This window comes from Homalodisca vitripennis, chromosome 4, assembly GCF_021130785.1.
Source record: "Homalodisca vitripennis isolate AUS2020 chromosome 4, UT_GWSS_2.1, whole genome shotgun sequence".
NCBI lineage: Eukaryota > Metazoa > Arthropoda > Insecta > Hemiptera > Cicadellidae > Homalodisca > Homalodisca vitripennis.
The window spans coordinates 125,597,010-125,619,491 of NC_060210.1; the positions used below are offsets into that span (position 1 = coordinate 125,597,010).

At 33.3% G+C, this 22,482-nt stretch overlaps 1 protein-coding gene across 2 annotated transcripts in view; it reads left to right on the plus strand.

Annotated features, from left to right (window-relative positions):
- LOC124360129 (putative sodium-dependent multivitamin transporter) overlaps positions 1–16,994 on the plus strand; it is a 31,949-nt gene extending 14,955 nt beyond the window's left edge. Inside the window, exons 6-11 of one of the 2 annotated variants that reach the window (XM_046813477.1) lie at positions 3,902–4,144; positions 5,624–5,798; positions 7,613–7,837; positions 12,193–12,362; positions 13,441–13,639; positions 15,165–16,994. In XM_046813477.1, coding sequence (XP_046669433.1) covers positions 3,902–4,144; positions 5,624–5,798; positions 7,613–7,837; positions 12,193–12,362; positions 13,441–13,639; positions 15,165–15,224 — 1,072 coding nt within the window. In that variant the 3' untranslated portion in view covers positions 15,225–16,994. Of the gene's footprint in view, positions 1–3,901; positions 4,145–5,623; positions 5,799–7,612; positions 7,838–8,013; positions 8,189–12,192; positions 12,363–13,440; positions 13,640–15,164 lie in introns of those variants that run through there. The other variant, XM_046813475.1, reaches the window with a different exon arrangement.
- The last annotated feature ends 5,488 nt before the right edge of the window (positions 16,995–22,482 follow it).

The following is a 22,482-nucleotide window of genomic DNA, read 5'->3' on the forward strand; positions in this document are numbered from 1 at the left end:
GTACAGGAAAATGGTTGTGTGAGAACCAAGTGGTTAAGAATTGTTATCAAGTGATGGCAAGTGATAAGGAACTGCAGGTTAGCTACTCCACACTATCTTGACTGACTCGACACAGACCAACTATAGGTACTTAAGACGGGCTGAGTGTTATATATTACTATTACTTTAAACTCTGTCAGTCTTAGAAAGCAGACAGAGATCAGCATGTCTTTTTCTGACATCTGCAATAAACGGTAATCTTTCTCAGATTCTACCGGTGTCTGGAAATGCAGACTGTCCTTAGCATATCTAGGTCTAGCATCTACATGAGGTTAGGCCTAAAATAATTATTTATTTAGGGTGTGTGGACCTTACAAGAAAATGTATTAGACATTCAGATGGTTAAGAGAACACGAGGCGATAAAAGAATCTGACAAACACCATCATCTGGGATATCAGTTTGCCAGAAATAAACTACTGTCTAATGAAAACCAATACTCCAGCAATTCCATCCTGAGAGGTCACACGTGGTGAACCAAAATTATTACCAGAAAAACCGAATAATAAGCAGAGGAAGCCCACAGGCTGAGCCGTGAGAAATCAAAAACTAACTGGTGTGCGTTAAGCTCCACCTCCTGTGGAGAAGGAAGGCACCAACCAAAAGGCATATAACCAAAAGTTAGTAAAAAAATCTTAAGTTTAGCTCTGTGGTTTTAGCTCTTTCGAGTTGCCTTGTGCCTCGTTCTTGGCTCTGTTCTTGCTCTTGCGCTTAGTCATGTTATTGTCTAAGTCTTGTAGTTTCAAAGTTATAGTCTTGGTCATGATGCTGTTAGGTCTAATGATATGGTGCTGGGTAAGTCATGCTATCCCTCAGCTCTAATATCTATCCAGTAATCTACTTAGCTTTTGCCATTTGGAACAGCTAAAGCTTATATATAAATTAATAAACATTAATTATTATTCAGTAGTTTCCAAATGTAATCTGCTTTTGCCAATGGCAAGCCTCTCACAGTTATCTCAAAAACAGGGTTAAAACAAAGGAGCCATTAACAACGTTAAACTAGTAATTAATTGCTACATAAATTGGTATTCGGTTAAACTTACCTAATAATAGCTATATTATTAGCATTGGTAATCCATTTATATTGTTTATTTAGTTGAGAATAAAACAATATAACACCCACAAAAATGAATAAACAATGTACAGGTTGAGATATTTCACATGGTTTTTACCCTGATGATGGCTACTGCCGTACTGGAGTGGAGGGGGAAGTTGCAAGCTGTCTGTAAGTGCTTCCCCTCCGCTGCCACTCCCCCTCCTAGCCAGCCACGGGTCCCCTCTCACACATCTAGGAGACCACATGGAATCTCTCGGCCTGTACAATAATTAAATTTAATGGATGAGCTATAATTACTTATTAGTAATCAACTCGAAAGAAATCTATCACTGTTTATTGTGTTTTTGCAGCAGCTTTCTTCCCTATTATTGTCAAATATAACTTCCTCAAAACCAGTTTGTCACAAAGCAAAGTGTCTTCCTGCCTCTCCAAATAATCTAGCAAACACTCAACGTTATTTATTGCTGCTCCATGAGTGACCTTGGGCTTATCCTCCTTGACCTTGGGCAAACCTTCCTCCCTCTCCTCACACCCTTCCCCATCACTTTCACTATCAAATATTCCCTGTACACGTCTCACAATTTCATGATATTCATAACTTTCAAAGGTCGGCAAGTCTTTGTCAATATTTAATCATTCAGGTAGTGGACCAACCGGACAGTAATATCTCTGAAGAATCACAAATATCAAATCGGGATATATCTATGATGGATGTGACAAGTAGCTCTCCGCTGGATCGTGATGATCTTGCACCATATCCTTATTCATCTAAACCAAGTAATTCATACGCTCTGTCTCAAAACATTGATTCCCCTCAACCAACTAAATAAATTCATAATTCTGACTATCCGCCTTTAAGACGAACTACAAGAAATACATATCTTCCAAAATACTGAGAAGACTATTTCTATATCAAGGAGGGGTGAATGTGCCAAATAATTAATTAATACAAACTATCATATGTTTACATCACATGTGTTTTGTCAAAACTTATTTTATTCTGTATTGTTCAACTGTATTAATTTTCTATGTTTGTATTGAGATGATTAAAACCCTTTATTCTGTTATTTTATTATCTGGGTTTTATTTTTCATTACAAACTACTTGGTTTTTGAAGCTAAGAACTATTTTGTCATGTTTTATCCATGGCTTTACTGAAAATGTTCATAAATTGATTTGAAAATTTATGAAATATATGTATAAAACCTTAATGAAATTAATAGCAAATAATTACACTATTTCACTGATTTTTACTTCATAGTACCACAGAGACTATTAACACAGTGATCTAGCAGTTAAACTTTGAACTGTGTTGCATAAGATGTTAGATAGAGAACCTTTTATTTTATAACTGAGATAATGACATAATGTCTATAAATAGGACTGTACTATGCAAACGGAACAGTCTGATGCGTCTAGGCCAATGGGTTAAAGGGGTCTGGCGTAAAAAATTGTACTGTTCTACCAAGGATAAGACTTGGTGCAGCATTAGAAAATTCTTTGGACTGGTCCTAACTACCAGTGAAGTATCTATGTTTAGATTGTCTTTGCTATTAATGTTTCTTAAACCAGAGTAATAAATGCCACCCTACATCTTCTAAGTAGCCAAGATTGATGAAAAATATTCCTCCCAGTAAATACATAATGATGTGTACTTTTCTTGACTATTTTCGTATATCAAGTTTTCTTATTGTTACAGAAATCATTTAAAAAAATTTCAAAGACAGTTTCTCACTTTCCATATCCCAAAAATGTTTACAACATGTGCCATAGCTACTGTAGATGATATTGTATAATTCCTGTAAATAGTGGATAATGTTTTTGTACAAGACAATCACATTATCAATACCTTGTGCTGTCTATCATTTAGTAAGTGTTGTGTATGGTTTTGTATTCTTTGTAGTTCTTAAACTAAACTATACACTTTTGAAAATATCTTGTAACTATAAGCATTCTATTACCTAGCCCTGAAGCTTAAAATAGTGATGTGTCAGAAGTCAAATCCCAAATCTCGAATCCATAGAATCTTCAACAAAGATTCGAATTTATGAATCGATTTACAGGATTCTTCAGTTAAATCTGAGGAGACTCAACACGTCATTAACTATCGACTAATCAGCAGTAAAGAAATTACTGATTGCCAAAGTGTTTTGGTCGTAATTTGTATTTGTAAAATCATAAATAGATGACCTAATTACTGTACTTTCATAAGTATTTTTCTTTCAGTTACTACTTATCTATATTTACATTTGTGTATCGCCCAAAGTGCGCTGCGTGTTTTCCAGCAGAGAAACAGTCAACTGATCGGCTTTACACAAATTACTGATCGCTAAAACGTGATTTTGTTGTGTTGTGTGTTTGAAAAATTGTAAATAGATAACCTAATCAACGAATTATCTGAGTTTTGTAAGTGCTAAGTTTGCAGTTGGTATTTTCCATATTTATGTTTGTGAATTGCTATGAGTCTGCTGCATCTATTCACCAATGATAGCTGATCGTCATCACACAAATTACCGATCATGAAAGCGTGATTTTCTTGTGTTGTTCTTTGTGTATGAAAACCGCAAATATTCATGTACATATAATAGTCAACAAATTATCATGTATTTGTCAATAATATTTTACTTTCAGTCCATATTTTCATAATTTATGTTTGTGCAGTGCAATCTGGCTGCTGCATCTATGCGCGGATTTCTGCTGCTCGACGGGAAACAAGCTCTGTATTGTTAAAATGTAATATTAAAGGTGTAGTAGTAGAATAGAAGTTCTAAAAGCAAAATTTTATTGCAATGTGTGATGTACAGCACAGACCTCGACCCAACTGTGAGACACTCTTATCTGTCACTACTGATCGGAGGAGGGTTCACGTTCATGTCCCTGTACGCTGTGAACCAGACGCAGGTGCAACGTTATCTCACCATGAAGGACTTAAAGACTGCTGTTCGCTCGCTGTGGCTTTCCATCATCATCCTTCTGTTGTTATCAGGTCTCACCTGTTTCTCTGGACTGGCTATCTACTCCAAGTACTACGGTTGTGACCCTGTTCTGTGAGTGTCAAGTTTTATCAATCGTTCATGAAAAACTCTTTATTTGTGAAAATATATTCTAAAATTTGTGAGGCCAACATGGTGTAGGAATATCTCAATTTTATAATATATTTTACTTCTTAACAATAAATAAAGTCTTAAATGGTTTTAAAAATCGTAAAATAATATTTATTGATGATAACATTAAAGTATTGCACTAACGTAGTGTAAATTTATTGGAAATCAAATTATAGAGCTACAAACATGTTTTTTTTAGGAGAAAGTCTTAGACTCTGCACTGAGTCCTTAAAGGACCTTTGTGCTTCCCCTAATTATTTTTAATCCTCAAATCTAAGACTTTTGCAAAGGTCTATGAGATTTCAGGGCTTCTGTTCTCTGATATTCTTTGTGCTCAAGAGATAAGCTCCTAGGAATTTTTCCTGGTTTTGCAAATAGTGGGATAGTTTAGCCATTTGTGCTCCACTGATTCTTCTGACTCTCCTCAGAGTTTGCATTAATCAGTGTGGTCTAGACCAACATACATGGTTTAAATTTTTTATTGAATATTATGGTGTTAAATACATTGTTTCAGGTTTCTCTTAGATGTTTTTTTAGTACTCGATTGGTAATTTGTCTCGGATATATTGTATGTAAATGGTATTGAACTTAAACCTTTCTTTACACTCCTATGCTGGTGACTTTCTGTTTGAATTATTGATTTATGTGCTTTGCTTGCTTCGTGCGCTTTGCTCATGTATGAGCACTTCCAATCTCAATCGAATGGTGATCTTTGATAGTAACCTCATGTATGATCCAGGCAAAATATCAGGGCTAAAGTCAAGTCAGTGTTGAGATTTTGGTTGCATGTAAGGTAGATTTGTCACAGAGTTGAGGTGGGCTTAGAGAATTCAAAAGATTGTGGAATCCATAAAGCCAAAGGTTGAATTGGTTTACTCTGTGTTCTTATACCAGTAATGAATGAATTAATACTTCAGGTTTTTAGGGAGTGTATGACACAATAAGATGAAGTTGTGACTTAGATTACCAAACAGAGCATTAGTATTTAAAAATTTATATACTTACAGTTTTATAAGAACTGTACTACATAATTAAATGTTATGAGCTGGCTAAGAACTACTTTTTGAAGAAATAATCTTTTACTCAGACCATACCATTTGTCTATATTGGGTTTATCATCAAATGTCCTTATTTCAAGAGGAAGCTTGCGCCACACTTGTGCGGTTTGGAAGTGCTCTTTGGGCATGATGCTTTTTTGAACTAAAAGAGCAATGTCGGACTGGAAATAATTTAATTTGATCTTTAGATCCCAGATATACACCATAGTGAGTTTTAAGTTTCTATCTCATACAATATTTGAAAAGAATTAATGTTAATTTAGATATGTATTGTGTTAATTTAATTATTAGTATTGTTACACTTTTTGGCTTGAAAAACAAAACTTGACAATAAGGAGTTATTTTTATTCTATAAATTTACCAGGTCCGGTAGGATTGCACGTAAAGACCAGCTTTTGCCATTGTTTGTGGTAGAGACTATGGGAGACATACCTGGGCTGTCTGGGCTGTTTGTTGCCGGCATATTCTCTGCCTCTCTCAGCACAGTATCGGCTTGTCTCAACTCTCTGGCTGCCGTCACACTGGAAGATTACGTTAAGGTGGATTGGTAATAAAACTACAATCATTAATTAAGTTAAGTGGATTTTAATGTCTACCAACCACATTCATGACACGCCCATAGAATAGTGTTGTAATCCAGCTATCCAAAGGCCAGATGTGTAGGTTTTTACAAAATATTCTCACTCTGGCCAAACATCTGCATGCTGATTTTGTCCAATGTGGACAAAAGAAAAACTGTGCCTAGATAACATGAAAACAAAAAGAAATGATGAGGGATCACATGTTTATACATCAAATTAAAAATTTATACAACTTGATGAAGTAAAAAAGAACTCAAAACGTGAACCCAAAAAGATAACCGATGTAGAATATGTAACATTTATCAAGACTAATATAGGAGCTGAGAGCCAATTAGCACTGTGTAAATCAATAGAGGAATTTCTCATAAAAATGAAATCAATAGTCAGCTGCACTAGTTATGGTTGAGGTTGACATGGAAGTGCAGCAAAAAAGTTAAAAATATCAAACGCTAATTTTTTCTCAGTTCATATTTTTCTTATCTTCACTTAAAACAAATCATCATAATCATAAATAATAGTTATATCACAATCAGACAGCTAGGTAAAGCTACTGAAAGTTGCTACTTTCAGCATTTGTCCAAATACCCACCCTGTATGGCTAGCTGATGATAATTTAACTTTGAACAAATTTTGTGTTGTGATTGTGAAGTATGCTATTGAATGTTTTTTATAGTGTCGTTATTTCTTAACAATTTACTAAAAGAGTTATGGTGATTAAGTGTCTAGAGCCAGAGAAAATATGTTTGCAATGCTTGCATTAAAAAAGTCTATGTAGGCCTATTAAAACCTGAACTATTTTTGTTATGGTATGGTTTTGTTAAGATGGAACTTTGTCGAAGTATGTAGGTGGGTTCATGTTGTCTCTGATATCTCTGAACTGTATGTAAGGTAGATTAGGGTTTGTATATATACTGCTCAGCTTATCTCCTGGACAGTGCCAGATTTGTTCAGGATAATACCACAGTGTAAGTTTTAATAAATGTATTGATTTGTTGTAAGTTTCCATTACTTAATAAAATAGAACTACACTTGTAATTAGTTTCAGAGTGTTAGAAAAACCTATCACTTGAGAAGCTGTAAAATTCTAATTTCTGTCTCTGTCTGTCCACATGATAATTCTAGCACAAATTAACCTAAAGTTTGAAACCTTGAAAAACCTTGAAATTTTGCACAAAACTTCATTTCTATTTATGCAGCATCACGTTTTATGGTGGTGGATGTTCCTTCGTGGGATTTGGGTGAGCCTTATTAAAGCCTATAACTCAGAGTGGTATCTCGATAATGTACTGAACTATAAATTTTAAGTTTTGTATATTTTTTTTAGGTATCACTAAGAGTTTTGGTAAAATTCCTCTTCTGTCTCTGAATAAGTGTCTGATTTCCGTTAGATATCTCAAGAACAAATTGAGATTTGACTTGAAATTTTGGATATAACTTCATTTCTACATAGGCAATGTCGTGTTTGATAATGGACATGTCCCTCTATAAGATTTGGCCGAGTGTTTATGTTGGCTAACTAGTTGTAAGATATTTTGAGAAATATTTAATTGAAGCCTATCACTCAGTAGGTTGTCGAAATTTCTCTTCTGCTGCTTGGTACCTTTAAAATTTCATTTCTCTCATTAGGATATCTCGAGAATGAAATAAGCTATAGTCTTAGAATGTTGCTTGCAATTTCATGTTACATGATATGTGGTGCACCTCGGGATAATGATTTACCTTTAGTCACAAAGATTACAGCTCCGTTTTGGCTAATGAACTATTACTTGTAGCCTCTGTATCGGCTCTGGACCGATTCTGAGATCCCAACCTCACGTTGTGCCTTCATCTCCAAGTTGCTGGCCCTCACGTATGGTGTAGTCTGTCTGGCCATGGCCTTCCTGTCTCAACTGCTTGGAGGAGTCCTGCAGGCTGCTCTCTCCATCTTTGGCATGGTCGGAGGACCCATCTTTGGCGTGTTCTCATTGGGCCTCTTCTTCCCCTTTGCCAACGAACCTGTGAGTAATCTTTACACCGTTGTAAATTTAAAATAAGTACCTCTGCCATTTAAATAAGGCGATATTAAACATTTTACATAAATCATAATTTAAGATTGTTATATTGGATGGACAAGATTTTCACTATTTAAAAACAAGATTTATAAACTCTTTTTCAGTGTTCCATTTCGTTTTAGGAAAGTGTCTCACTGAAAAGAAAACAACATGGCATCTGTTTGTGGCAAGTCGTTTACCTTACACATAATTTGTTTAATCAGATCCTTTATTTGTGTAGTTTAAAGTTTTATCTTTTATTTATATTGTTTTGTTTTGTTGAGAGGATTGTTACGGACATAGTTTTCTATTGTTAAGTGTTTCTATGGTAAAACAGAAACACTACATTGAATAAATATTTAACAATGGTGAATGTGTGTAACACTTTCAAATCCTTTATCATTAAATAATAAAACTCAGAAAAGGAATTATCTGTGTTGTTTTATGTATGTAGCATCCTGTGTTCAAATCATAATGTGTATGTTTTGTGTGTAACACATTGCTCGTGCCATTTTCAAATTGTTTTTGCATGTTGTTTGGTTTTGCTGTTCCACATTCTACCATTGCATAGTATGCCATATTGTGCTTGTTGGCTGTTTATATTCTTTGTAATATAAATGTACGGTCTAATTAATTTTGTCGAGAATAAAACCCTACTACTGCAGAACCCTACTCTGTAGAAGCCAAAATTACTCGAAATTTCAAGAACCTTCCATTTATAACTGTACATGAAGTAGTAGGAGTCTTGCTCATGAGCTACCTCCTTTTACTGCTATGGTCAGAACTAAAGCCAGTGGTGAAGGAGAAGTTAAGACGAGTTTGGGGTGACTCTTGGTCTCGGACGGTGTGCAACAAGCTGAGAGCCATAAAACACACAGTAGCTCCCTGGGGGACAGCCATCCGTGAGAACCGCAGAGAGGAAGTAGTGTTATGTCGGTTGCGAATCGGTCACACGCTGCTGACTCACGGGTACCTCATGAGCCGTGGGGATCCCCCGGAGTGTGCACGTTGTGGAGTGGCTCTGAGTGTCGAACATATTTTGGTCGAATGCCGTGACTATGCAATGCGAAGACAATCTTGTCAGCTCCCAGCAAGTCTAAGCAATCTGTTGGGGGATGATGAGTCAGTCATTGTAAAACTTTTTGAATTCTTAAGAAGAACGAGTCTTATCTCAAAGATTTGATCAAAGCGAGTACCTGTTAAGTTGTATAAACTTTTGTCCTTCTATTTATTTGTTATTAGTGAGGGGGTCCCTTTACAACCTACCTTCACTAACTTACCTTGTTTTAGCATTAGAAATTTGTTATATTTATTATCGTTATTATTTATCTGACATATTTTAACTATTGGGCCCCTTTACAGCCTCTCGGTTAATTTTTGTTATTTAGTTTTAGTCCTCTGTTCACTGCTGTTGTTTTTCTCATTGTCTTAATGTGATAATTTTCTTTGACACAGCGATCCGCTGTCTATTCCTTGCACTGATAACGTGACACCATATTTTAAAGTGTAGGTGTCCGTTAACCCTACGGGCATTGATAACCGTGTTTTATGCCCTTATAAATAGTAAAAGAAAAAAAAATTGTCCTATCAATGAGCTACTTAGACTTTTCTCTCAGTCATGTTATGGGATATTAAGATCATTTTGCTTTACCTTTCATGTTGAACTGAGTAGTATTATTAAGTGAAGGAAATTATGAGTATAAGGATTCTATGAAACTCACATTCTCCCACATCTCTTTGTATTATTTATATATATCATCATTTATATATATATATATATATATATATATATATATATATATATATATATATATATATATATATATATATATATATTCTTATATTATAGTATAGTGATACATTATCCATCAATATAGACGTAACATAATCCAAGGACTGACAACTAAATTACCTCTATTGGCAGGCCAATTTTTCAGGTTTTGCTAAGGTATTTTATAAAATAATATATACTAAAAGTTATTTGATTATGCATTGTAATATATAAATTTTTCATAAAAGTCTGTTTTCTTACTATGCATACTTTTATAAGTAAAGTTTTTTGAAAATTTGAAACATATATTTTTTTAGGGGGATGAGATCATACCAACAGAAGTGGTATTTTTGTACTAAATCAAAATTCCAAAATATATAAATTATTGATACACATCTCTAGTTTCAGAAAATAAATAGTTTGATGGACATATTTCATAAACTTTTATTTTTATATTTTGATACAAATTGACATTATCCTGGTAACATGCTATATTACAACAATAATAGTTTCACCGTAAGTGAAACAGTATTATACCACATCAAGAGTTAGCAATAACATATTATTTCTCAAGTACAAAATTATGTTGCAAGTAACCATATTTCTGAATCCGGTTTTCTTATATGCATACATTTTCTTACATGTCAAACATTATACCTTAAAAGTTAAAAGCAATTTTCAAATTTTCTTCTTATTTTGAAAAAGTAAAATTTAATTTATCCACTAAGCACGTTCTGTATAGTGAACACATATCTCTAATTGTTATAAAAATGTATCTACAAAAATGTACAATGATAAATCTAGTTTCGGTTGGGGCACTGACATTGTACACTAGGCCTAATCAGATTCACTTTCGCTGGAAGGTTTTCTCTTCTGTCCTTGATAAGTTGGCATCCATCTGTGTTTTAGCTTACTAAAACATTCCTTGTGTACATGATGCATGTTACATGGTGGACACCATTAGGTAGTCCTTTTACTAGGTCCAGTAGATGCAGATGGACATAATACACAAACACACAGTTTTGTAAATGTTCAAGGCGGTTTCCAACTTCTTGATTTTCGCAATCAGCACTTTGTTGAGGCTCAGTTTTACACTAGGATTTTGCAAGTTCTAGCATAAGGTTTTTCTGGACATGGGTTTTTCAGGTGCAATTTGTTTTGTGTACAAAACATATGCGTTGGACATGGACACGTCAAACAGGTTGAAAAATATCTGTCTCCTGTAGCATATGGTGGGCCTGGCAAACGTGACATGGTATAAACACTTATCCTTACAGTCAACTTCTCCCATTAGTTTATTGTAGTTATCAATAAAATAAGTAAAGGTTTTCCTGCTTCACGACCACTACGAGTGCGGACCATTTTCGGTATGATATGCTGATGTAAGAAAATATATATAGGTTTCATGTTTAGTTTTTGTTTATACCACACAAATTTTTCATATTTGTAATAAACAGATTCCTCCTTACCTAGTTGAGTTTCCAACACTGCCTTAGGTAGTCCTTGATGGCTTTTATTGACCGTACCAGTTAGGAATGTTTAAGCAGACAACGGTCTTTTCACCAAAGGAATTTTTGTATAATAATTATCAGTAAAGATTATATCCTTTTCCAAACAGGCCTAACTTTTCAAGAAGATCCACGACAACCTTTTCAGTGAATGCACCTGGCATATCTTCCAAGTAGTCGTTGCCAAAGTACAATGAAGTATGTATGACATATAGGCTTTGTGCATTTACAACCAAACTTTTATATGCCATAACATGCATGGATTTTATTAGGCATATACCGCACAAAAGAACACCTGTTTCGCATCCAAATCATGCTTTCATCAATGCTCAGATGTTGATCAGGAACATAATGTCTTTTGAAAGCATTGTTTATAGCATCTAATAAGGGTCTGACCTTTATCCTTGGTTATAATCAGGATGCCCCTTAGGGTGATCATTCCTTGATATAATGAAGCATAGCATATAAATAACAGCAAAGCAATGACGAGAATGAAAATGAAATACTATATTCTTCGTCTCTCCGACTTTTATCAAAGATCTAAAAGTACCAAACTCCATACTAATCGATACATCGATTTACCCGCTATCAAATGCTACCATTCACTTTTGTCAAAAAATATTATAGTTACTTTACAAAGTGAATTTTTCAAGGCGTTGTTTGACCGTCACTGCAGTGATTGTCACCAGTAGTTGTGTTGGTATATTTCATTACTTACTGAGTATTTTCAAAGCAAAACTGTATCTTAAATAATTACTGTGGCCTTGACTATTTATAGGGTAGAAGGATCAGTGTAAAAAAGACCTGTCTTAGAAAACTTTAGGCAAGAATGCAAATTTGAGAAAAAGTTACTTTGCATAGAAATGTTGGTAAGTAATAGAAATGTATTACCTACCAAACCTTGTATTACTGAAATGTATTACTTCAGCATTGTGTGAAGTAAGGAGTATTTTTTGTCTACCCTTATATTATAAAGAGTTGTTCTATAATTTATTCATTGTTGAGCATTATCAGAACCACACACACTCCAATAATGTTGACAGGGAGCATTAGCAGGGCTTCTGACTGGACTTGCTATAGCACTGGTGATGGGTTTTGGAGGACCCAAGCCCCCAAACTTTCCTCTCGCTTTACATATTGACAGCTGTCCAGCTACTGTGTCATCTACAACTCTCCTCACCTCACTGGCCTCCAACGTTACTACTACGGGACAGTAAGTATCAAGGAGGTGTTATTACTATTTTAAATTTTGATCTAAGCAAATATGCAACTGCTTTACAACTAAAAATGGAGACAAGCCCACTATTTAAAAGTTGGGTGTTGAAGTAAGTAGGAAAATCTAAAATTCTCACATGATTCAAACCACTACTAGGTAGGTATTGTTTTCCAAAAAGTCTACAAACTTCTTGGACCATTAACTGTTACAAGATGTTGAGTTCTAAATAATTTGTGAGCGTAAAACACTTGATGAGAGTAATTACTGTGATTGCACAGTGTACCTAATTAATCATTTCTTTTTGATACCTATTCTTTAACCCTCTCATTTAAAAAAAATAAACATTTATTTTCGCATTTGAATTTCTGTAAAAATGTATCATAATGCAGGGAGCGGCAAAATATTTTACTGTTTTCATTTGTATGGATTTGAACAGTCACTTCGTGAGAGGAGGTTAGGGGTAGCTTATTCTTAAGCTTGTATGGCACCATTTCATGAGCTATGGGGCATTGGTTAAGTGCAGAACACGTGTTTTTCATTTAGCACATTTTTAAAGTGTTGATTCTGGTATTGTTAGATGGTGAGTTTTGTTATAGTAAAATAATTGGTAAATGGTGAGTTTTGCTACAGTAAACTAAGAGCACAAGATCTTAAAATTATTAGAATGATTTTTTACCTCTGAAATAAAATAGGCCAATAATAGCTATACCAAAATTTGCAGGATTAAATTTTCTGTATTCTGAATTCTGAATTCTTAATGTTGTCTAATTATATATCTAGGTGACAAAGCTCCTGCATGTGATTTTGCTGTAGTAGCTGGTGATTTTAACATTTTGTTATTTTCAATTTTCTTAAGCCAAAATTGTGATGTGACAACAAAAAAAGAAGGTTTCTGTCATAGATTAATCTATTGACTAATCTTATTTATAATTTTTTTGAGGGTCTAATATTTTTATACTACTGTAAGAACATCAATTACTGCACATCCCACTGTAATGCCATTAGACTAAAGAATTTTAATTCAGTATTGCTTTTCATCTCTATACAATAACTGTATAAAAATTTAATTTTTCAGACCCACAGAATATTTCTACCTGTTCAGAGTGAGCTACTTATACTATATAGTGATAAGTTTTGTGGTCACACTATTGGTCGGCTTGGCAGTCAGCGGCTTGGTGTCCACTCGGGGTCGACCCTCGAAGGACCTGAATCCTGATCTCTTTGTTCCTCCTCTGGCCAACTACCTTAGGAAAAAAAAGTTGGAAAGAGAATTAGTGAGTATTTGTATTTATAGTATTGATCCCAACTACTTTTATCAAATGGCAACCATTGACTTTTGTGTTGAAAAAGGAACAACAATGAATGAAGTATTGAGGTTCAATAATTCAGTTGCTAAAGAGTTAGACCAAATGTTTTCAGATATGAAGAGTTGAATTTTAAACATCTTTGAGAGCGCATAGCAGCTGGATAAAATAGTGAAATGACCATGTATCTCTATAAATTTTAATTTAAATAAAAGACATGGTTGCACAAGGGAATTTTTAGGCTGACTGGTAACCAGAAGTAACACTTGAATAAGGCAGAAACTCTTAGTCACCTAAATGTAAGGCGTAAGTGTAAAGTGTAAGGTGTTATTGTGGAATATTACTAAACTAATGTTTAAGTCCTACTCAACTCTTAACAAATATTGTTGAGTATACAAACTTATGAAAAAAGGGAAAGTTTGATCTTGATGGTTTTGTCCTAGTTTGATTGCCTTCATTCTTAGTTCAATACTGCTAAAGAAAAGTCTTTATATTTAGTACCGTATTTAGCATTATTTGACAACATTGTCAAGTCAATTTTTCAAAGATAGAGTATGTCTCTGTGTGTTCATAAAAACAACAAAAGCCATTCAATAAATTTGAGATGTATAATTTGTAAGATACAGAGTTTTCAGATAGTTTTTTTGTTTGTTAAATCTTTTCATTTTAGCAATCATAAAGCAATATGCGGTTGTTTGATCTGTTGTATATCCAATCCTCAACCTCAGACACAATCAGATTTTTTTGGGGTAGTTTCCGTTGGTTGGCATATTTAGGGTCATTATCTTTATTATCAAATTTCACCCTCATCCAAATTAAATTCAGAATATTTTGAACTATGAAACAAAAGAAAGTTTCACATCTAATTAATGTATTTGCAATATCATAGTAAAACTGAGAAATTATTTGCTTATTTTTGAGATAAATCAACAGAAACTGGGAATAATCATGGTGTAAAATATGTTTAAATAAATCAATGATGATCACTTTGAATGCTTTGCAATACACTAGTAAACAAAATCAAGTCTTTTATCAAATCTGATTGATTCTCAGACAGTTATGTATGAGTGATATGATTGGTGCAGGATGTCTCTGTAGTTTGTATCTTAACACTTTTATGGAGAATCTTTTTACATCTTTTTATATATAAGTTCATGTTATATGTAGCGATTTAACTTTTTCAATCATACAATGCTATCCAGTATTTATAATTAAATTCAGTGGTTGCAAATTAATTAATTAAGTAGGTTGTCTAATTCTAAGCTAATCCTTACGTAATTTTCATTAATTCCGACAAATCAATTTCGTAAGAGTCAAGAAAGTCAGTCATACTATGCTATGTTGCATGTCTTGTCTATATAGAAAGTATATATTCACTAGCATTATATTATATTTTGTGCTACAGTATACATATTCACTTTTTGTTTCCATATTTTATTTTGTTAGTTAAAATAAAGTTAGAGTATTTTAAAAATTCTTCTTCTTTGGTCAACAGGAACTGAACAGCCAAGAAAAGCGTGAAAATGACAGTAACAATGTCTCAATACACTTATGACGTAATCTTCGAAGATTCGCCAACAGTACATTCCAGACTTTTAATTATCTTGACTTACTTTTTAGTACTTTAGATGTAAGTATTACTCTCAGTTCTTATAGGTAGGTTATTTTTTTAAATATTTATCCTGTTTTTTAGACATCTTAACAGCTAAGACTTTGTACAAAACTTGATAGTGTGTGCTCAATTCCTCCTTAAACTTAGTGAGACTTTTATAGTGGGTGCTACCTCGTGTCGTCACAACCAGAAGAGAGGGGCGCATTTCCAGAGGACTAATTATTTATTATGGATCCGCCACTAGATTTCCTCTATCCAAACGTAACCAGCTTTGATGAGAATAGTATACACTAATAAATTAGATATTATTTCGAACCTTCCCTAATTATAAAACTTGGGATAATTATCTACACGATAGCTGTACAACGACTCTGATACAACATCCGCTCTCTGTTTGCCTATTGTTGGTAGGAATATGCCTATCAAAACCTGTCCCATAGTATTCCAGATAATAGGAGGCTCCCATTGTAAAAATTACAACTAATTGATCGGCCCAGCTGACTATCGTGTTCGCTGCTATTGATTTTTGGCACTTGCCGCATAGATCATTATGCTTGTTTAGTTCAGAAATTTGTAATCACTATTTAATGGCACTATGGATTTCTGAAATAATAAGGTTTACATTACTTTGATAAAACTAATCAGTCATAAGTAATCAATTTCAAAGAAACTCGTGAGGCAATTTTTAATTTAGGGAATTTTCAATTTGGATTTTGGTTTGTTTGTCTGTTATGACATTGTAGTAATTGTTATCATTGAAAATTATTGCATGAAACTGTATACAAGCGCTTTTACCTTTCACATCATATAGCCTTACTTCTTTTATTAGTCATACTTACCAATTTTTTAGGAAAATGTTCCACTTATAGCTATAATTATAAGTCGATAGTTCACAGTTTATGAAACCAGCAATTAGTGTTAGTGTGTCTGTGATTGATTTTCGAAGTTGCACGTGATCAGTATTTTAGCAAGCTAATCATTAGATAAGTTTATTAATCATGAAAGAAGGTTTTCATACATGAGCATAAAAATACAATGGATAGCAGTTTAAAAACTTCAATTTTTTCTAAATGTTGGGACATGTATTGTATTTGATTTTTTATATCTTTTAACAGTAAAACTGAAATTTGCTACTTGGACTTCTTTATATGCCAGACTCAGAAACAATTTTTTTCCAACAGAATAAATTAAATAATTAATCACTCACAAAATAGTGATGTCCGGTTTTTTCTTATTTTTAATTTGAAAATTGTGGACTATTTTTTGCTGACTAAAAAATTTTTCAATGTTCCCATTACTGTAGAAAAATATACAGCCCCGTGTGTTTTTCACAAGTTTTAGATTGTGGTTAATAGTATGGTTAATTTTGTAAACAGCCAATCCTTCTATTATTTGTAGAAACACACATTTAATTCTTTATTTTACACATAGCATTCAATTTCCTACTGTATCTTATAAGTAGCAAGCTCATGTACTTGAAGATGGCAATCTAAAAGATGTTGGGGTTGCCATAAAATTGTGATGTTAGGTACAGAAATAACTTGTAAGAATTAAAAAACAAACTGTATTATGAATCTTTCCAGTCAAAGAAATGATCCAATCACTAAAACTGTGCCTTATTAGTATAGTAAAAGATGTTTTAATTCAGATATATAGTTAAGTAGTGATATTGTTTTTGTTATAGTATTTGTAATAAAATATTATTAAAATCAATTGAGTTCATTGGTTTATTTTATACCATTACCTTGGATGTATGTAGTTTTTGCTTCTAAATTAAACGATTGGCTATTCACTCAACAAGATGTAACTGTGCATCTGTTTTTCTTAAGTTAAATATTTAGTTGTAAACCTGTTTCATCATGTAAATTCCATATTGGCCACAAATACTTGTATATGCGGTCAGATATTTCTGGAGTTAATGTTTTGATTATATTTGTTAAAGCAGAGAATGGAAATAAATCATTATTTCATTATTTAAGTTATAAGTATTAATGCACCCTAGTAATCTAGATGTTCTTGAATAAGTAAAGTGAGGAAAGATATGGCAAATTGGCCAATGTGTAATAACTAAAAAGCCTTGTCATAAGAGTTATGTACTTATGACATTATGCTAAATAGACATTATGACATTATGACTAATGGTATCACTGGCCATAGCATCAAGATTGTTTTTCAGAAATGTTACTGTAACTGATTTTTCACAGCAGCATTGAAAACTGGTATGTTTTTTATTAAAAATGTGTCCGAGAAATCAGTAATATAGTATTAAAATTTATCATTTTAATACTATATTACTGAAATAAATATTGCAGTAATATTCACTGAAAATGAAGTGCTGTTATGCTTTCTCTCTGAACTGACACTTCATTTTTGCAGTTCACTGCCCAAAAGTTCCAAATCACTTTGGTGCTAAAATAAATGAATCCTTTTTGTTATTTTATAATAATTGCTGAAACTTTTCTTTGGTTATTTAACATATTTCGTTTAAATAAAAAGTATATTATGGTATATTATCAATTACATTATTAATTAAGCATATTATTAAATAAAATTTTTGAATAAACTTTTCAATTATGTTAAAAAATTTTTTTATTCAAACTTTAAAATTTTTCCCTTTAGCATGAGAACATTTGGATTTTTCATTTTACTTATGTTAGAAACAAGACATCAATGTGGTTGAGCAAGGCATCAGTGGCAGGGAAACAGAAGTGGCCCTTTATATATACGTCCGTTTTTACGGATGTGTATAAAAAAAACTACCAAAAATGAAAATTAAGTGTAATGTTTGCAATATTGTTGTTTTTGATAGGTCTGAATTTTTTCATTAAAGAGATTATATTTGAATAACGTGTGCATGGTATATCGTTTGTTTATAAATTACTAGCAGTTACCCACAGCTTTATAAAAATTTATAAACTAGTTGTTGAGAAATGTTTCTTGGACATTGAGCTATTAGTACGTGACGTTTGCTAAGAAACAGTCAGTCTTACCTACCAATATGCTACAGCTCACTCACATGTTATTGTCCCTCTTAAATTACATTCAAAGATGTGTTTGTATCTAACTCTGGTGATGTTTAAAAACTTCGGATCCAAACAAATACGGAAAACAACGTATGACAGCACAAAACAAGTGCAACACCAATAACTCTGTATGGTGGTCAAGCTTTCAAACATTGAAATGATGTGTGTTCAGTAGCATAAACATTTACGCAATACTGTCATCATTGCAAACTTATGAATGTTGTATTAGCAAACTTGGATATGGTAGATTGAAACTGGTTTTTAAATGTTTAAAGTGTCCACCTAAACTTTGATTTACACCATTGTAACAACTGATAATACAAAAGGTAAATTACTGATATAGGATAATGTGTTTTCAATATTTATATCAGTAAAGCAGTAGTCTGTTACCTGAAAAGTTGCAATTTCTTAATAGGTAACTCAAATATTTTGTTTTGGAAATATTGTATAAACTTGGGTTGAAATGATCAACCATGTGGATAGAATATCATCTGATACCAATGTCACAACTGTATATTTTGTCACCAGCACACAAAGATATTTCTGGATCAAATTTCAAAGTGCATCACTGAGGTAGTTGTCACATAAATATAAATAAAAAAAAACTCTAAATAAGAAATGCAAAATATATAAAGGAGTATCAAAGTGTTGTGAAACCGGTCAGAACATAACAAAAGTCTCCAAGTAATTAGCTTCATCACATTTTATGTTAATTACTTCACATGATAAAAATGTTGTGTAATGTACTCAGCTAATTTACAAATTTGTTTATTCGATAACTTCTGTTACCATCTTAGTTACTCATAAGACAAGTGTAAAAAGTTGGAATTTTATTTTTATTCTCTAGGCCATCCTATCCAGAGTTATCACACTGATCACAGACAAATAGATGAACAAAGAACAACAAAAAATTTTCTACAATATTTTCTAAAAGGCCCTGAAGAGTTCTTCACAATGGAGTTGCTTGTTTCTTTTGTGATAATATTGATATAATTAAATTAACTAGTCGAAATCATAGTTTCTTCTCTTGTTCTCACATTTTACATAGAATAAGAGGTTCAAATCTATGTGTAACTTTTGCAATTAAATAAACACAAGTAATTTTGTGCAAGGTTATGCTAACTACAAAACATCGTTATGACGATTGTTAAGTTGTTATCTAGCTTTGAAGCTTACTCAATACCACCGATGTACAATAGAACTACATTGATGCTCAGTACGAACTGCAATATAAAGCCGGAATGTCCGAGTATAGTAGATAATAAGTAGCAAACATTATTCTTATATTTGGCAGTTTGACGGAAGTCGTAGATAATAACACGTGTTTATCACTTTTAACATCTGTTTAATATTATCAATGAATGTTTTTTAAACTGTATGTGGTAAATGTAAACTCACAACCATGTCCCTGGAACATTTTTTATTACTCAATATCACTTTATTTATTATACATAAAACGTGATATAAACAGTTTTTTTAACGATAGGCACAATTATTAACAAGGAACATAGCATAATGTATCGATAATTAAATAAAAATGGTCTTATGTGTGTGTATGTGTGTTTTTTTTAGAGAAAAGCAGAAACCTTATTAGATTGCAATCTGATAAATTCCTCAATGGGTTGAAATCTGTTATGTGGCTCCAACTTTAATTTATTTTAAATACAGCTATTTAACACTAAAACAATTTCATACATTATTCTACAGTATTAATTACTACTGAGAATCAGTTTTACAGCGTTATCAGTAAAACTATCATATCCCATCAAGATGAGGCTTCTTTCAAATGGGCTTCTTTTGTAGAAATTTATATACTTAATTCCAAGTAAGATGATCTACCGGCAACTCTGTATCAAACGGTAAAACTTTCCTGGCCTCGTGGTTACGGTTGAAGCATCAAATTTATTTTTAAATATTTCTTGATTGATTATCTCATTAATCAAAAACATAATTGTTGTCCAATTTTTATTTCATTTTAATTTAAAAAATTTCCTTCTGTCACAAGATAATAGTCAAAGTGTTGTCTTTTAGTCGTATATTTACAAGAGGGATCATCTGTTTTCTTCCATCCTTTACTCCTTTCTCCCCTTCCCCGCCGACAATATTACAGGCCTCCAAAATCATCTGGTTCACCTGATCAATTTTCTCTAGCACCAAGAACGAGGAGAAAGTAAGCGACCAACCATGCTAAATGGCACAAGGTACAACTCATTGTATTCAATTTATTTAAAAAATATATTAAAACAACTAGTTTTTGTTAGCATGAAAATGTTTCAAAGTTTACTGGGAGGGATCATCTGTTTTCGCAGCACTTCCATCCTTTACTCCTTTCTCCCCTTCCCCGCCGACAATATTACAGGCCTCCAAAATCATCTGGTTCACCTGATCAATTTTCTCTAGCACCAAGAACGAGGAGAAAGTAAGCGACCAACCATGCTAAATGGCACAAGGTACAACTCATTGTATTCAATTTATTTAAAAAATATATTAAAACAACTAGTTTTTGTTAGCATGAAAATGTTTCAAAGTTTACTGGGACCAGCGTTCCATATAAATCCAATCTGTAATTTAAGACACATAACAACATTGAAAGCATTTTCTTACTTTCAGACCCGTTAGCCAAGTAAGGCATCCAGGTGGACTACCCTAAATACTTCACACAACAGGTACTCAGCTAAGAACAGTAATTCACAGAGAAACGAGAAACCACCGCCAGATGCTACTTCAAGTGTATTCAGCAGGTGTAACGTGTTTCACAGACTGAGCAGGGTTTTACAGTGTAGGAACGCATTATTGTCTCTCTGCCTCATTACCACCCTAAAGACTACACACAACACAAACAGGATCTTCCCTTTCTGTTTAGTAAGTTGTTGGAGAATTACAACAACTCCTTTCCGCTTTTGTATTAACAACATTGTTAGTTGTAATTGTTTCATTTTAATTCATTTCATTATTCCATCTACAAATTCATAACATATTATGAGTGCCTTTAATAAATTGTAATAACAAGCTAGTTGAAATTTTTTATTTATTGAGATATTGAGACTAGACTGTATATTACTTTCTTAACAAGTCCTTACAGCCAGTTGTTATACAGGGTTAATAAAAAGTTTGGAGACCCCCGACTAATACTGTAAGGGCTCACACGAGAAAAACTAAACTCGCCACACATTTATGTTATATTATGAGGTACTTTTTTGGCATAATTACTGCTTTATTCATAAACCCAAAATGGGGGATTTTGGGGGCAGCTCAAAAATTTTAAATGTAAAGCCCCGTCAAAGGACCTGTCATTTTCAAGCCCCTGATAAAAGAAAGCAAACAACCCAAACTAGAGGTCTCTATCTTAACCCAGTAAAAAATGACTGCCAATTGAAAATTGTATAAGCCAGAATAAACTACTTACAAAATAGGAATAACTAACTTTTGGGGCAGCTAAAAACTGTCACTTTAAGCACTACTTAGTTGATCTCTCATTTGTTAGGTATTCATAAAAGATACAAACTAGGAAAAGTGGAGAATTCTAATGAAACCCTTATTTTTTATTGTTCCCTATAAAGGAAAAGAAGATATATTTAATAAGAGTTTTCTAACATCGTTATGTATTTTTTAAGCAGATACTCTGTCATTACTTACCAGCTTAACGTTTCACAAGAAGTGTTCAAATTGCTTCCCCTCAGCGGCTTGACAATGCGCTAGTGTGGTGTAAACATGTGATACAACTCGCTGCAATGTTTGTTGAGGAATCCCATGTATTTCCTGTACAACTTGATTTCTCAGATCATCAATATCTCGTGGATTTGTTTTGTACACTCTGTCTTTTACATAACCCCACATGAAGTAGTCGAGTGGTGACAGGTCTGGTGATCTGGCGGGCCACTCAATAAACCCACGTCTACCTATCCATTGATTTGGGAAAACATTATCCAAGTAGTGGCGGACTTGCCGGCTATAATGTGGAGGTGCTCCGTCTTGTTGGAACCAAACTTGTTCAAAATCATCTCTGGATGCCTGGATTGCTGGAATTATTTGTTGTTGGAGCATACCTAAGTACACATCACCAGTGAGGTTCCCTTCAATGAAGAATGGTCCAATAATTTGTCCTCCCATCATACCTACCCAAACGTTAATTTTTTCGGGATGTTGAGTGTGTTGTTCTTGCACCCAGGAAGGATTAA